This window comes from Danio rerio, chromosome 23 (genome assembly GCF_049306965.1).
Source record: "Danio rerio strain Tuebingen ecotype United States chromosome 23, GRCz12tu, whole genome shotgun sequence".
Lineage (NCBI taxonomy): Eukaryota > Metazoa > Chordata > Actinopteri > Cypriniformes > Danionidae > Danio > Danio rerio.
Window position 1 is genome coordinate 43,742,501 of NC_133198.1, and position 16,672 is coordinate 43,759,172.

The 16,672-nt window shown below is 37.9% G+C and overlaps 1 protein-coding gene across 1 annotated transcript in view; it reads left to right on the forward strand.

The window, feature by feature from the left end:
* The window catches only part of elovl4b (ELOVL fatty acid elongase 4b), a 27,954-nt gene extending 11,634 nt beyond the window's left edge, over positions 1 to 16,320 (forward strand). The window contains 4 exon segments of the mRNA NM_199972.1: positions 572 to 652; positions 6,706 to 6,877; positions 9,855 to 9,982; positions 14,729 to 16,320. Coding sequence (NP_956266.1) covers positions 572 to 652; positions 6,706 to 6,877; positions 9,855 to 9,982; positions 14,729 to 15,004 — 657 coding nt within the window. The 3' untranslated portion in view covers positions 15,005 to 16,320.
* The last annotated feature ends 352 nt before the right edge of the window (positions 16,321 to 16,672 follow it).

Below are 16,672 nucleotides of genomic sequence, written 5' to 3' on the forward strand. Positions count from 1 at the left end.
TTCCTACCTCCTCCGCCTCAAAATCATTTTAAAGTGGGGCGAACTTCGTGTTGTAACTTTTTGTCGCTATTAATACACGCACTGTGGGCTAAGCTACACATAGAACAACTTTATTCTCCCTAACAACACCAGTGCTGCGCACACAGGCAAAGGCTACATCTTCAACTACACACACACACACACATCATGGCCATACCATTACATAAACTGCGTGGGGGTAAATCTGAACTAAACCATTCACTGCTTATACTACACTTCGCATATTTCGCAGAGCTAAAAACTAGCCTTTATGTATGCGCGACATCGTAAATTGTATGGCAAGAGTAAACACATGAATAGGATATGGGTCACAATTAAAATAACATGTAAACGGACAGAAAAAAAACAAAACAGATATAGGCAACAAATCAAAATTGGGCATCAAGACCTGACCGTGTAAACAGGGCCATAGAAATGCACAGATTGTGTTTTCCAAAAGCTGATCAACTGTGTGAAATGAACCACTTTATCACAGACAGACTAACCTTGGCTTCAGCACATCTGAATAATGTCTGTGTGTTTTTCTGTGCAGCTGCTCCTGGGCTCCAGAGCAGCCGGATACAGCTACCTCTGCCAGCCTGTCAACTACTCCAATGATGTTAATGAAGTCAGGGTAAGAAACACAGTATGCTGTCTTCCCTTAGCTATCCGGATGAGGACATAACTTTTACAGGGTCTTTCAAAGTATTAAAAGTCGATAGACTAATTTAGAGAAACTAAAGGCCCTTTTAAAGTACTTAAAACCAAAATTTTACAAGGTATTACAATTTTACATCATTTTTAAATATACAATGTATAGTTGCATTGTAAAGTCTGCCAGAACTTGTTTTGAGAATATTCGGATGCTAATCGATAAACTCCTGCTTGTGGCGACAGCAGCCAATTACCTAAGCCATGACATACACTACCTGACAAGTCTTGTCGTCAATCCCAGTTGTAAGATCAACAAATAATAACTTGACTTCTAGTTGATCATTTGAAAAAGTAGCAGAAGGTCAATTTTTCTGCTGAATCATCTGTTGATCTGCATCCCAGTCATCACAAATACTGCAGAACACCTACTGGAACCAGCATGGACCCGAGATTCTCATAGAAATCAGTCAAGTTTGGTGAAGGAAAAATCATGGTTTGGGGTTACATTCAGTATGGGGGAGTGCGAGAGATCTGCAGAGTGGATGGCAACATCAACAGCCTGAGGCATCAAGACATTTGTGCTGCCCATTACATTACAAACCACAGGAGAGGGCAAATTCTTCAGCAGGACAGCGCTCCTCATACTTCAGCCTCCACATCAAAGTTCCTTAAAGCAAAGAAGGTCAAGGTGGTCCGGGATTGGCCAGCCCAGTCACCAGACATGAACATTATGGTGCATGACTCAGCTAAGATGAAGGAGGAGGCAATAAAGATGAACCCAAGGGATCTTGATGAACTCTGGGAGTCTTGTAAACGCTTTCTTTGCCATTCCAGATGACTTTATTAATCAGTGATTTGAGTCATTGCAGAGATGTATGGATGCAGTCCTCCAAGCTCATGATGGAGTCAGACACAATATTCATTCTGTTTCCACTGCAGCATGACTTTATATTCTATACTGGACATTATTACTTTTAAGAGACTAGATTTTTGTCTAAGCAAAGTCAGACTTACTGTCCTAATGAATTAATTAAAAATCAAGGCATGATCATATTTTATTTCAGTAAAATAAGTGTAATCTAGAGGCCTTTGCCTTTCATTTAAACCACATCTGAGAGAGAAATGATTAACTAGTAGTCAAGTTATTATTTGTTGTTCCTAAAACTTAGATAGGCGACAAGACTTTTGTCAGGTAATGTAGTAGGAGGTTCGATTTAACTTAACGCCCAACAGAGTTTCATGACAGAACTTTATATACAGTTTTCTTTGTTTCCATCATTCTGAATTTTGTTGCATTGATAAGGAGTTATCAGAAACTGAAGCCTGGTTTATACTTCTGCACGCTGTTTGTGTTCTTCTGCAATAACACTTCCGAAACACTAGCTGGCAGTAAGTATTTATGTTCCTCTGTGTCGAGTTTTTTCGCTGGTGTTTTGTTTTTTCTGAACGCTACCTTAATGTTTAAGTGGCTTAAATTTGCTCATTTTGAGGCGTGAATCCGCGAACGTGCAACAAATTAAATCATAAGGTAAACACAAAACAAAAGTCTTCTTCTGGAGCTCCTTCACGGGACTCGACACTTGTAAACACTCGCTCCATCAGTACCAAGCTGACCAATCACAGAGCTTGCACTACGCATCGTTGCGTTGTGTAGTTAAATATTGTGAGAGGTGAGAGGCCACGGCGAGGGCTATGTGTCCACACATAGGCTGCACCAAAGCATACGAGTGCGCTTGACGCAGAAGTATAAATCAGCCTTAAGACTCTTTAGATGTGCCTTCGTACAGTTAGAGTTAAGTAATAAATACTCGAGTTAAAATGTCACCAGCTGAAACTTGGAGTTGATGAGGTTAGGAAGGAGTCTTAATTTTTTTTTAAAGGTATTGAATTTAACTCTATGATTCTTTTTTTTTTTTACCTCTTTACCTCTGAAAGATGTGATTTTGTTCATCTGAAGTAAAGTCTTCCAGGTTTTAAAACCTGCCAAGGACTATATATATATATATACACACACACACACACACACACACACACACACACACCAACACACACACACGCATATATATATATATATATATATATATATATATATATATATATATATATATATATATATATATATATATATATATATCCATATTTATACAGGTAAATATTTTTTGCCTGCATCATTTCATTTTATTACACAACTTTGTTTGTAAACTAATTAGATTTGCTTTCTTTGCATTTATGTATTTCTCTGGTTGTAACCAACATCTGGTGAAGTCAACAGTTTCAAGTGAACGGCACCTTTAGAAATAAGTTTTCTGAGAAAAAATATGGGAAATCATGAAATTCAATAGGGTGTGCGATCTCTAACAAGACTGTACACATTCTAATTCCAATGACTGTACAGACTAGCTCACTAAAACGATCTTAAAGACCATTAGTGCTCAGCAGGTATTTTACAGCTGTAAGGAAAAGGGAGAAAGTTGAGATCAAGGCTTAACTGTAATCAGATGGCTGGATGGCTGAATCCCCAGAAACGCGTCCAGTGACGTGGGTTAGAGTTTCCTCATGCTGTTGTGTTGGCATGAACCCTCACCCTCATTGGCCGGCTGGGTTTTGGCTGGTTTGCATGAGGACAGTGATGAGGTCAGGACTCTCACCACCCGCAGGCCACGCCTCCATCCTCACGGTGCTGCAGGAAATGGATGGAAAGAGCTAATTAAATGCAACTGCATAGTACAGATTGTTGGGACAAACTGTCCTGTTGGCTTGAGAAAAACTTAACGTGATGTCCGAAACGGCTTTGTAAATTGGAAGAAAGGAAAAGAGGAAGGAAAGGGAGAAAGAAAAATGGAAAGAAAGAAAGAAAGAAAGAGGAAAAGAAAGGGAGAAAGAAAAAAGAATTAAATTGAATTAATCTTTAATTCTATAGCATTTTTACAGTGTGGATTGTGTTAAAGCAGCTTAACATAGAAGATTATAGTAAACTGAAACAGTGTCAGTCCAGTATTCAGAGTTGAAATTCAGTTTAGTGCAGTTCAGTGTGGTTTAATATTCACTGCTGAAAGTCCAAACACTGAAGAGCAAATCCATTGCTGTGCAGCTCCACGAGTCCCAAACCAAGCAAGCCAGTGGTGACAGCGGAGAGAAACAAAACTTCCCCAAATTGACAAAAGTGAAGGAAAAAACCTGGAGAGAAACCAGGCTCAGTTGGGCAAGACCATTTCTCCTCTGGCCAAACTTCTTGTGCAGAGCTGCAGTCTACATGCCGGAGGCTGGAGAACGCTGGATATCCATCGTGGAGAACTGCAGGTCTGAGTAGGTCACCGGCAGGTGTTCAGGCTGGCCTACAGGATCAATGCGTAGAATCGTCTGTCACTAGGGGTTTTCAGGAATCATGGTCCAGAATTATGGATACCTTGGCATCATTTCTTCACAGGTCTGGGATCGCATCAGTGGCGCTGCATAAACTCTATGGGCCTCGGGAGGGGTATCTTCAGGTGGAAAAAGAGAATAAAGAAAATGAGTGTAGCTGCTGTTCAGTGTATTTAAACGAGATGCAGAAATGAAGTGTTATAAATGAAACTAGTAGTTATATAAACGAACATGCAAAGCATATGAGCATATGCATTAAGACAGGAGGAGTGTGTCCTACAGTTGGTTGTTAAGCCTGCTCACCTGCATGAAGCATACTCATGCATCATGCTGTAATGTGATGCATTGCTTTACTAAAAAGATAGGTCTTTAATCTAGTTTTGAATTGGGAGAGTGTGTCTGAGCCTCGGACATTATCAGGAAGGCCATTTTAAAGTTTAGGAGCCTTAAATGAAAAGAATCAACCTCCTTTAGTAGACTTTGCTTTTCTAGGTAATACCAGAAGCCCTGAGGTTTGAGATCTTAGAGTGGGTTGGACTGTAGCGAGGGAGAAGGTTGGTTAGATAAACAGGAGCTAGATTATTTAAAGCTTTATAGGTAAGAAGTAATATTTTTAGTAAGCAACACTAAAAAAGAAGAAAGAAAAGGAAAGGGAGAGAGAAATAGAGAAAGAAAATAGGGAGAAAGAAAAAATTAAAAGGAAGAAAGAAATTAAGGGTGCTTTCACACTAGCACTTTTGATCCGCACCCGGGTTCATTTGACGCCAAAGTATGGTATGTTTAGCTAGTGAGAACGTGTCTTCTTAACTCAATCGTACCCGAGTCCGCCTGAAAGAGGTGGTCTGGGGTACGGTTTACTTCTAGTATAAATGCAATCGTATTAAATAAAAGAGGTGGACCGACAACTGTACAACAAACTTTAGTTTTTATAACGTTCATTCGTGTGTGTGTGTGTGTGTGTGTGTCTGTGTATCACCTACCTTGGTGACAAACGGGACTGACTCTGTGCAAACAGTGAAAATGTCTGCTTGTCTCCACCAAAAACTACATTTTTAATGTTTTTGTGTCAGACAAACGCAAGTGGATCTTTGTATTTGGGTTTTGGTAACAAAACCCAACGATTCAGTAAAAGCAGAATGTGGCCGTCACCTAGCAACAGTTGTACACAAAACAGTAGCGTGATGATGCAAGACTACCAGGGTTCAGAAGGAAAAAAGATAGTGTGAACACAAACCAATAAAGAAGGTGGCAAGGGGTACATTCAAATTTGGGTTTGGTCTAGGCAACTGAACCAAGTGTGAAAGCACCCTGAAAGAAAGAAAGAAAGAAAGAAAGAAAGAAAGAAAGAAAGAAAGAAAGAAAGAAAGAAAGAAAGAAAGAAAGAAAGAAAGAAAGAAAGGGGGAAATCAAAAAATGAAAAGAAAGAATGAAGGAAGGAAAGGAAAAAGAAAAAGAAGGATGAAAAGGAGAGGGAGAAAGAAAAAAAACAAGAAAAAGAAAGAGAAAGGGAGAAAGAAATTATTAAAGGAAGGAAGAAAGAAATTAAGGAACAAAAGAAAGAAAGAAAAAAAGAAAGAAAGAAAGAAAGAAAGAAAGAGAGAAAGGAAGGAAGGAAAGGAAAAAGAATAATGAAAAGGAGTAAAGAAAGAACTAAGGAAAGGAAAACGAAAAGGAAGGATGAAAAGGAGAGGGGAAAAAGGTAAAAAAGAAAGAGAAAGGGAGAAAGAAATTATTAAAGGAATGAAGAAAGAAATTAAAGAACAAAAAGAAAGGAAGGAAGGAAGTAAAGAAAGAATGAAGGAAGGAAAGGAAAAAGAAAAAGAAGGATGAAAAGGAGAGGGAGGAAAAAAAAGAAAGAGAAAGGGGGAAAGAAATTATTAAAGGAAGGAAAAAAGAAATTAAGGAACAAAAAGAAAGGAAGAAAAAAGAAAGAAAGAATGAAAGAAAGAAAAGAAGAAGGAAAGAAAGAAAGAAAGAAAGAAGAAAAGAAGGAAGGAAAGGAAAAAGAATAATGAAAAGGAGAGGGCGAAACAAAAAACAAGAAAAAGAAAGAGAAAGAAATTATTAAAGGAAGGAAAAAAGAAATTAAGGAACAGAAAGAAAGAAAGAAAGAAAGAAAGAAAGAAAGAAAGAAAGAAAGAAAGAAAATAATGGAAAGGAAGCAAAAGAAAAGATAAAAAGAATGAAATTAAGGAAAAGTATGAAAGGAAAAGAAGAAGAAAAAGAAAAGCGAGAGAAGGAATGAATTCAAGATAGATTTTTGATTTTTACAACACACGATGGAAGATCATCCATAGCTTAATAAAAAGAAAACTAGCAACAAATTGTAACTCATATTCCCTTTAATTGTATGCTTTCTATTTAAAAATCTTCTGACAGAATTCAGCACATGGTAAACATTTTGCTAACTTGCTTCTACTTGTACTGCATGTACAGATTGGCATTTTGCTACCATGTCTTACCAGTGTGCTAACATCATGCTGCTATAACACTAGAAAGTGGTTCAATGAAGTCAACATTTAAGTTAAATAAATTTACTTGCATCAAGTTTGTTTTTTATAATCATATAACCCCCATTTTGTGCATATGCCACATTTATTAATGAGTTCCCAGATCTGTAAAAAGAAATTAAGATAATGACTGATAGATATGTATCTGGTATTTCTGCAGATAGCATCTGCTCTGTGGTGGTATTACATCTCCAAGGGAGTGGAGTTTCTGGACACGGTCTTCTTCATCATGAGGAAGAAGTTTAATCAGGTCAGCTTCCTGCACGTCTATCACCACTGCACAATGTTCATCCTGTGGTGGATCGGCATCAAGTGGGTTCCTGGTGGACAGTGTGAGTACACACATAGACACACACACGTTTGTTTTTGTGAACTGCGGGGACATTACATAGGTTTCCATTGTTTTTATGCTGTACAAACTCTATTTTCTCTTGCCATAACCCTAAAACCAACCTCCACAGGAAACTGTGTGCGGTTTTACTTTTGGTTTGGTCTGGTTTATAAGCTTTTTGAGAAATAAGGATATCAGCATGTCCTCATATTTCACTACCTAGTCATGTCATTACACAGATTTGTGTCTTGATATGTCACAAATAAATAATTGGCTATACAGCTCAAATTAAAAGTACAAAAAAAGTTTTTGTGAGAGATCCACTGACAATATGTGAATGAGCTACACACAGACACAGCAGCTAATTTTCAGAATGTCTAACGCGATGCATAAACCAGTGCAAATTAGGTCGCTAACAAGCAGAGCTGAAGATAATAAGCTCTATGTAATCTACTGACAACATAGATACAAAATGGGTTAAGACATGCTTTTTTCAGCAAATACCAATTAGGTGATTTATTTAAATACTATACTCTGAATAATTTAGCATCTAGAAGAGCAACTCCTACAAGTGCATTAGGTATAAGATCAGCACACAAATCTGCATTATTTTTGCTAATATTTCTAGAAATGTCTTTGGTAAATCCCGACAGTAGTTACAGGTTCTAACTTTACCACATTTTGCTCACATATGTTCATAAATATTTGGCCTATAGGTGCAATGTACATATAAAAACAGACAGACAGATAGATAAAATGACACACAGACAGAAAAACAATTCTACAAAAGACAGACAGATAGATGGACAGAATGACAGACAGATATAAAAAGAATGATCCGAAAAACAGACAAAGGGACAGATAAATAGAACGACACAGATAGAAGACATAATACAAAAAATAGACAGACAAAACAGATAGAAAAATGGATAAAAAGATAGACAGACAGATATAGAGATAGAACAACAGACAGAAAAAATAAAAAAAAATAGACAGATCCATAGAATGACAGAGACAGATAAATGGATAAAAATTACAGACAAGACAGATATATAGATAGAACGACAGATAGAAAAAAATTATACAATAGATAGATAAACGATACAAAAGATGGATAGAAGGACAAACACAGGCACAAAAATATTCAAAAGAAAGACAGAGAGATAGAACGACAGACAGATAGATATAACAGCAGACAGACAGATATATATTAAGAGATTGACAGACAGATAGTTAGAAAAAATATATACAAAAGATAAATAGATCGACAGACAGATGGAAAAGAATAGATAGATAGAATGAAGGACGGACGGACGGACGGACAGATAGATAGATAGAACGACAGATAAAAATGATAGACAGACATATATAGAACAGACAGACAAAAAAACACAAAAGATAGACAGAATGACAGATAGAAGAAATATACAAAAGACAGACAGACAGATAAATAGATAGATAGATAGATAGATAGACAGACAGACAGACAGACAGACAGACAGACAGACAGACAGACAGACAGACAGACAGATAGATAGATAGATAGATAGATAGATAGATAAATTATATATAGAACGACATACAGTTAGAAAAATGATTAAAAAAGACTGAACGACACACTGAAAAAATGATAGACAGACATATATAGAACGACAGAGAGTTAGAAAAATGATAAAAAGATAGAAAGACATATAATAGAACGACAGACAGGCAGAACGATAGGCCGTTAAAAAAATAGATACAAAAGGTAGACAGATAAGACGTATAGATAGAACGACAGACAGATTGAGACAGAGATACAGACAGGCAGATTGATAGAAAAAACTATACAAAACCTAGACAGATAGATGTATAGATAGAACGACAGACAGACAGACAGACAGACAGATAGACAGATAGATAGATAGATAGATAGATAGATAGATAGATAGATAGATAGATAGATAGATAGATAGATAGATAGAACGAAAATGAAAGACAGACATATGTTAGAATGACATGGTTATAAAAATGATCAAGAGACAGAATGACAGACTGAAAAAATATACAAAAGACAGACAGAAAAAAGATACAAAAGATAGACAGATGAAAGATAGAAAAAAATGATACAAAAGGTTGCCAGATAGATACACCGACACAGACAGACAAACAAATAAATGGATAGATAGACAGAAAGACAGACAGACAGACAAGAGTTCTGTATTTTGCTGCCCAAGCAGAGAACCTGAAACAAAGGATGAGGAGATTTAAGGAAATGAGAGGAAAGGTTAGAAGAGCTTAGGGGGATGTGGAAGGGGTCAAAAGGTTTGCCTGGGTACAGATGGTCAGTGGGTTAATAAGGAGGAAAAGGTGAACAGAGGATAATGATCTGACATGGGTCTGTGGAGGACTGGGCTGGGGAACTGTAATCCTGAGTCTCAACCAATGTTGCTGACGCTTCCAAACATTTCAAACTTGCTTCTCTGTGTTTAATCATGTTGACTCAGAGATAGTTCACCCAAAAATAAAATTTACCTCAGCATTTTCATTCCGTCATGTGGTTTTCATCCTTTATGAACACAAAAAAAGATATTTTAAAGAATGTTGATGCACCCATTGACGTCCATAGTAGGACAAAAAATTATTATGGTAGTCAATTGGTGCTAGCAACCAACATTTTTCAAAGTATCTTCTTTTGTGTTCAACAGAATAAAGAAACTCAAATTGAAGTGAAGGGTGAGTTAATGACAACATTTTTAATTTTTGGGTGAACTGTCTCTTTAATTAATATGAAGCATGAAGTGAATGGCATCTTGACGTAATTCATAAAACTTTTTAAGATTACAATAAATCTCCACACAAATATGACTGTTGTCCATGTTTCATAAAAGAGTCTCATTGTCTTAAAACATACCATGATCTTCTTAATTTTGAACTATCTTGTTGGACCACCATATTTGTTGATGTTAATCTAATTAAATCTCCTTCTTTCTTCACAGCTTTCTTTGGCGCAACGATTAACTCAGGCATTCATGTGCTGATGTACGGCTACTACGGCCTGGCAGCGTTTGGCCCGAAGATCCAGAAGTACCTGTGGTGGAAGAAATACCTCACTATTATTCAGATGGTAAAATTAACAACACACATCTCTACTAGCTGGGCGAGGCAGTGGCGCAGTAGGTAGTGCTGTCGCCTCACAGCAAGAAGGTTGCTGGGTTGCTGGTTCGAACCTCGGCTTAGTTGGCGCTTCTGTGTGGAGTTTGCATGTTCTCCCTGCCTTCGCGTGGGTTTCCTCCGTGTGCTTCGGTTTCCCCCGTGTGCTTCGGTTTCCCCCACAGTCCAAAGATATGCGGTACAGGTGAATTGGGTAGGGTAGGCTAAATTGTTCGTAGTGTATGAGTGTGTGTGTGAATGTGTGTGTGGATGTTTCCCAGAGATGGGTTGCAGCTGGAAGGGCATCCACTGCGTAAAAAATTGCTGGTTAAGTTGGCGGTTTATTCCGCTGTGGCGACCCCGGATTAATAAAGGGACTAAGCTGACAAGAGAATGAATGAATGAATGAATGAATGAATGAATGAATGAATGAATGAATGAATGAATCTCTACTAGCTCATAAGACTAGAATATCAGAAAACACCTCTGACTAGCTGAAATACATTTTTGCAGGAAAAATTGCTGAATCAACTGATTTTTATTGTTATTAGCTCACACAGCTCAAGATACACGAGTCAAATTATTCTGTTTCAGTTAAATTGAAATGTACAGAAGTTTGAATAAATAATTATAGGAATGTTTTAAAAATGCAATATATAGGTAAAATACATTTTACATTGTAACATGGATATGGAATAAACATGGATGATAAATTATAGCCACAAACTGCAGTTATCAGACACAACAGAGGCTAAATTCAATTCTTTTTTTTGGGAGTTCAAGTTTCCTGGTTGGTAGCTCTGCAGGAGCAACGTAGGTTCGAGTCATTTACTAATTATTTTCAGCAAAATGGTTAACGATACAGTAAAAAGCTTTTAAATGTTGTTTAGTTTTTAATCACAGCTCTGCCAGTGAGAGTGGTTGAGCTAAATCGCATCAAATGAAAAGCAAATGAGAAACGTCTTGAAAATTCCCTATTACTAAATGTCATTTAAAACCCTAAAATCTTCTTTGTTCATCTTCGGAACACAAATTAAGATATTTTAGATGAAATCCTTTAGCTCTCTCATCCATCATAGACAGCAATGGTCTGGAAACATTCAAATATATTTACGGCCCAATCCCAATTCTACCCTTTAGCCCTTCCACTTACCCTACCCTTTGTTTTGCGCCATTACGTGAATCCGTAGGGGTGTCCTAATTCTATTTAGCTTCAAGGCATAGGGCTAAGGGGAAGGGCTAAAAAGCCCATGAAATGTAGATCTTTCAGGACCACACTTAAAACCAAGGGGTACAAATATTTCCCTGAATAAACCATCTATAACAGCAGCATGGCTGCACCCGGAAGTCAGGAGATGCACAAATTAGTATTTTTTGGCATTATTACGAATTTTTACGACAAACAAGCACGTTTTAATAAATTTATAAAAAGAGTTAAGGCCTGTGCACATGTTTTTGCACGTTTTTTGCTTGCGTTTTCTGTCAACATCTAAAGCCTCGTGAATAAAAGGCGTCAATGTGATTGTGCACACCAACGCGCCAAACAACGGGCGCAAAAGCGTAATTAAAAAAAAAAAAACGCTCTTTTTTTGTTTGTTTTAATGCAACGAGCTGCTAAAGTTACAGTAAACAGCACTTGGAGGCAAAACTGTCAATGTGAGCGCACATTGTCGAAGATACCCAGAGGCGATATGAACGTTTAGCTGCTTATTGCTCTGTGAACAATAATCATTTCTTCATCGCTAGAGCTGCTGCTTGAACCATCTATACTTGATCGAGTCACCAGTAACTTTAACAACAAGCGTGTGAACTTCCTCTCCTCCACTTCTTATGTGTTACAAGCTGGTGTCAGTAGCTTAAAGTTGTGTAGCGACATCTAACGTCAAGCAGTGATTTTCAAAATCGCTTGGGTTTGAATGTGGAAACACGTCTCGTAAAATGCTGAAGATAAAAGCAAACGAAAAGCTTCCCGGTGTGTAGGAGCCTTTAGAAAAAAAATGCTATCTATATCTTCGCTATCTATAATCCATATAAGAAGTCCCACAACATACTTTCACGTGCAGCCATTATATGGCAGTGGACATTTCGAAACGGGGTGGGGTCTTGTTGGGTTATAAATGCATTTGTTTTTATAGTTTTATAGTTTCCAAATAACAACATTGTTTGGCAAAATTCACGTAGGCTGCATCGGAAGTCGCCTACTACTCAAGTATGTACTACATTTGAATTTACTACACGACCTTTAGAAAATTATGTTCTTGTCATGGATGATTGCAAGAAAACGGACCCAGTTGCAGCAATGAACTATACAAAAGGGGTTTATTGACAGAGTAAGGCACAAATAGACACACAAGAGGATGACAAGGTCCAAATGGTAGGGGTAACAACACAGTGAAGCCAGTGGTAGAGACCACTGAAGATGGTACTAAAATGAACAGCCAGCCAGGAGTAGGAGCAACAAACCAGAGCTAGATCCAGGAGCAAGCCACATAAACTCCAGACTGGCAGACCAGGGAGGTCAGGACACGGGATAGGACTGAAAAATTACAAGACACAAGACAAAACAGCAAACAAGCAGCAATATTATACAATAAAATAATCAAACTAAATCTAAAAATAAAATAAAATATAAATACTAGAGAGAAAGACTGACTTGAGCAATCTGATAAAAACAAAACTGAATAAAGACTTCGAGGATCTTAAAGAGAGTAATTAAACAAATCAAACGATTACTAATAATCAACTACTTAGAAGACTGGGACTTACAGAAAATGGAACAATGGATCTAAGGATAAAAAAAAGAAAGTAGTAGCTACAAATAAACAATAAATAGACAAGTGAACTAGAACAGACAAGACCAAAAGCTCAGTGAAGATGCATTGCAAGGAGACAAGACAAGCTCACATGGAACGAACCAGCAAAGAAATGAGAACACACAGCACATTAGCAAAGCACACGAGAGACAGGTGAAAACAATCAGGATGACAAGGTCTAAATAAAAGGGCGGGGTAACTGAAAACAAGGAGGAAAGACAAGAGGAGCACATGGCCAACACAAATTAAAGGGTCACGAAACACCATAACACATTTTTTTGAGCTGTTGACAGTCGTATATGTGTCCCACACTGCTAAAAACACTATTAGGACACCTATATTTCACTAAAAAGTGTAAATTGGTTGTTTTTGCGTTATTCCAAGCAAATTCGTACTTCTGGTTTGAAACGAATTTTTGAAGCTGCGTCACGGTCATGAGATAATAGCGTTGTATTCCAGCGTGCAGACTGGACGTCTGTGCCAGAGTGTGTCTTATTACGTCTTACAGTGTGATGCATTAATGCATGAGTAAGGCTTGGTTCAAACCAATCAGCGCGCTCTATTGGGCAACTTCATTAATATTCATTACTGTGTTTAGACGGCAGAGACGCCACGTTGTGTTGGCAAAACAAGCATGAAGTGTTGCTTTTATAGTTTGCTGCAGTTAAGTTTCGTTTTCATTTTCTCTCTGTGAGAGCTCAGAGTCACGTGTGGATTAACAGTGTACGCGACGCTCGACAACAATAAATTACGTGTCTAAGGAGGAACATTGTTTACCTGAGAGCTGTTCTCATCTGCAAACGCTGAGATCTGGATTCGCTTGTAGTATTCTCTTCATAAAGACGCGGCTCTAGTTGCTGGTAATTGTCCTGTCTCTACAGATTTGGTAAGTGAGCGACCAGTGCTCTTTGTTTATTCAGTTTGTTCGTATCTAACAAACTATTGCACAGAGTGTAAACACGTTAGCACCACAACCAAACTTTAACCTCGTGTAGGGTTTTACCGCATTTAGTGACCGGAATAACACACGCGGCTTTCTGACGCTACCTGCCGTGTGTATCTAAGTTTCTGGGAAATGCAGAGGTTTTTTTTCTCTCATTCGCCGTACGGTATCAAACATTGCATGAAAAATACACGCTTAGAGCAGTTCCTCGAATGAAATATCTCGTTTGTCACGAGGGGCATGAATGAATTCCCTGAATGAAAGAGCCAAACTGCAGTTAAAGTCCACCATTTAATCATTTGGCAAATAATTCGACTACAGATGTCCATGTAGGTTAAACACCATCACTTTCTACTGTGTGTGTGAATTTTGACTCTGAAACTCAGCGCGCCCAAATAGACACTCCCACACCATCCCACTTTTCTTCCTCCGACACTCCCCCTAAACAGAGCTGGACACGCCCACTTTTCTGACTTTTTCCAAAGTAGAGGTGTGAAAACACCCTGCTGAAACGAGGGGGTTTCATGGCTCTTTAAGACATGCAATATAAGCAATGTAAATAAGGACAGGACAAACAGGCAAACATTAAACACTGACAGGACAGACAAGACTGTCAGGTCAGGACCATGACAGTTCTATATAGTATGAATGTGAGTAGTATGAATGGAACTCGGACGTACATCATTTGACCTATCCGTGTCAGTTGCATCACCCCATTCATGAATTCTCTCGCATGGAACCATGGGATAGCGTAGCATCCATCGGATGCACACTTCAGAGTTTCACCAGAAGTAGTAGGACATTCATGTATTTCTCTCCTACCGTTTGTTCGAATACTATAGCCGCCTTTCCACAGCACACAGACCGGAAGCAGCGACAGCAGCGTATTGTACTTATTGCAAAAGTAAAAGTCATGAAAAGTTGCACACACATCTGCTACATACCTATTTTGCTTTGTTTTCAGATCCAGTTCCACGTCACCATTGGCCATGCTGCTCACTCTCTCTACACGGGCTGTCCATTCCCAGCATGGATGCAGTGGGCTTTGATTGGCTACGCCGTTACATTCATCATCCTGTTCGCCAATTTTTACTACCAGACCTACCGTCGCCAGCCACGTCTCAAGACAGCCAAATCCGCAGTTAACGGCGTCTCCATGTCAACCAACGGCACCAGCAAGACAGCCGAGGTCACGGAAAATGGAAAGAAACAGAAGAAAGGAAAAGGAAAGCACGATTAAAACGAATCTTGGATGGAGATAAACCATTACAGACTGTTTGGTAGTTGTAAAAACAAAACAAACATGCTGATTGTATTTCTGGGACAATAACCACATGCAACGTGATTTTCTAAGTCATCGAGCTGCTCGTGACAATCTTTATAATCTAAAATGTCCCTTATGGTATTCCAAATCATGAAAGCTAATTACTTGGCGATGTTTAGTTATCATCTTTGTTGGACTTTTCTACAGAATCATAGTTGCATATGCTTTTTTCCACAAACCTAGCTTCATTTATTTAATGTTATATTTATTGAAAGATTCCTACATTCAGTAAATGGCTCGTCTGGATGTTTTTCCACCTGTTTCAGCGGCAGTCAGAATTCTCGACACGTTTGGATCCTAACAAACGATGTTCGTTATTCGAGATACGAAACTATTTCGCTAATTCTGTTTTCTAATTTCGTTTTTGTTAAAACAATTATTAGTATTATTGTCTGTTTGATCCTTCATTCGTAGCGAAACAGTAGTGTTTAAAAAGCCCTGGTTACTATTAGCACGAATAGGCAACTTTTAAAGTGGGAATCCAATTGTACCAAAGAAAGTCTAAAGAACATTTGGTGGCTTTATAGATCATGTTTAATTTCATTTCTTGTATCAAATGCATTGCTAAAATTGCATGCAGTAATGATGGTGTCACGGCTTCATACTCAGGTAGTTTCACAAACACACTTGTATATATGATTTACGAGGACTCTACATAGACGTAATGTACTTTATACTGTAAAAACTACATGTTATATGGCCTTACCCTACCCCTAAACCCCACCCTCACAGGAAAAGTGAGAAAATTAATGTTTGAATGTCAAAAGGCCTCATTAAATATTAAATTTAAGCGCTTTGAATTATGGGGACAGTGTATGTCCTTGTAAACCAGATTAATAGAGTACAACTAGGTCTTTCCGATGTCATTATACAACTTGTGTCCTCGTAATACACATAGACAAGTACACACACACGCGTCCTAAATGTCTATCCGGGTATTGCTTTGTGTACATATATGTAGCTTTATATTGAGTTTTTGCAAAAGTCATATTGCATTACACTACACATATTGCATTATGAAGTTTCCTGTGATTATGAAATCGCAGGACAGGTGGTAGACCGCTCTAAAATCCTGTTTGAAAACTGCTGTATATTTTCTCTACGAGTACTGTTAAATTCACATGGGAAATACGCAGGATGTTCTCGTGATTTGCAACGTCAGTGTACCTCTTAATAAACATTTATATCAACTGATACAGGACTGAATGAAATAAACAGGATGTCAACCTCATCTTCTGTCTTTTTACTCTAAGTGTACATGTTATTACATTTATATATTCTGTACTTATCATTGTACTTATATAAACTGGGTATTAAGCAAGAACTGTGCCCTTAAGCTACACCAGAACTCAAGCTTAACCCATTACCTTATATATCCAGTGCAATCTTAGATAAGTACAAGCTAAGAGCACATGGAGACTGTATATGCAAATTCAAGCATTATTATTAAAGTTGATGTTTAAATTTCTGTTCACACCACAAATCTAAAATCATTAAATTTATGTTTTTATTTGTGTTACAATACTGATAGCAAAGTCTACACTACTGCATTGAAACACTGGCCAATTTAGTGTTGGAGGATTC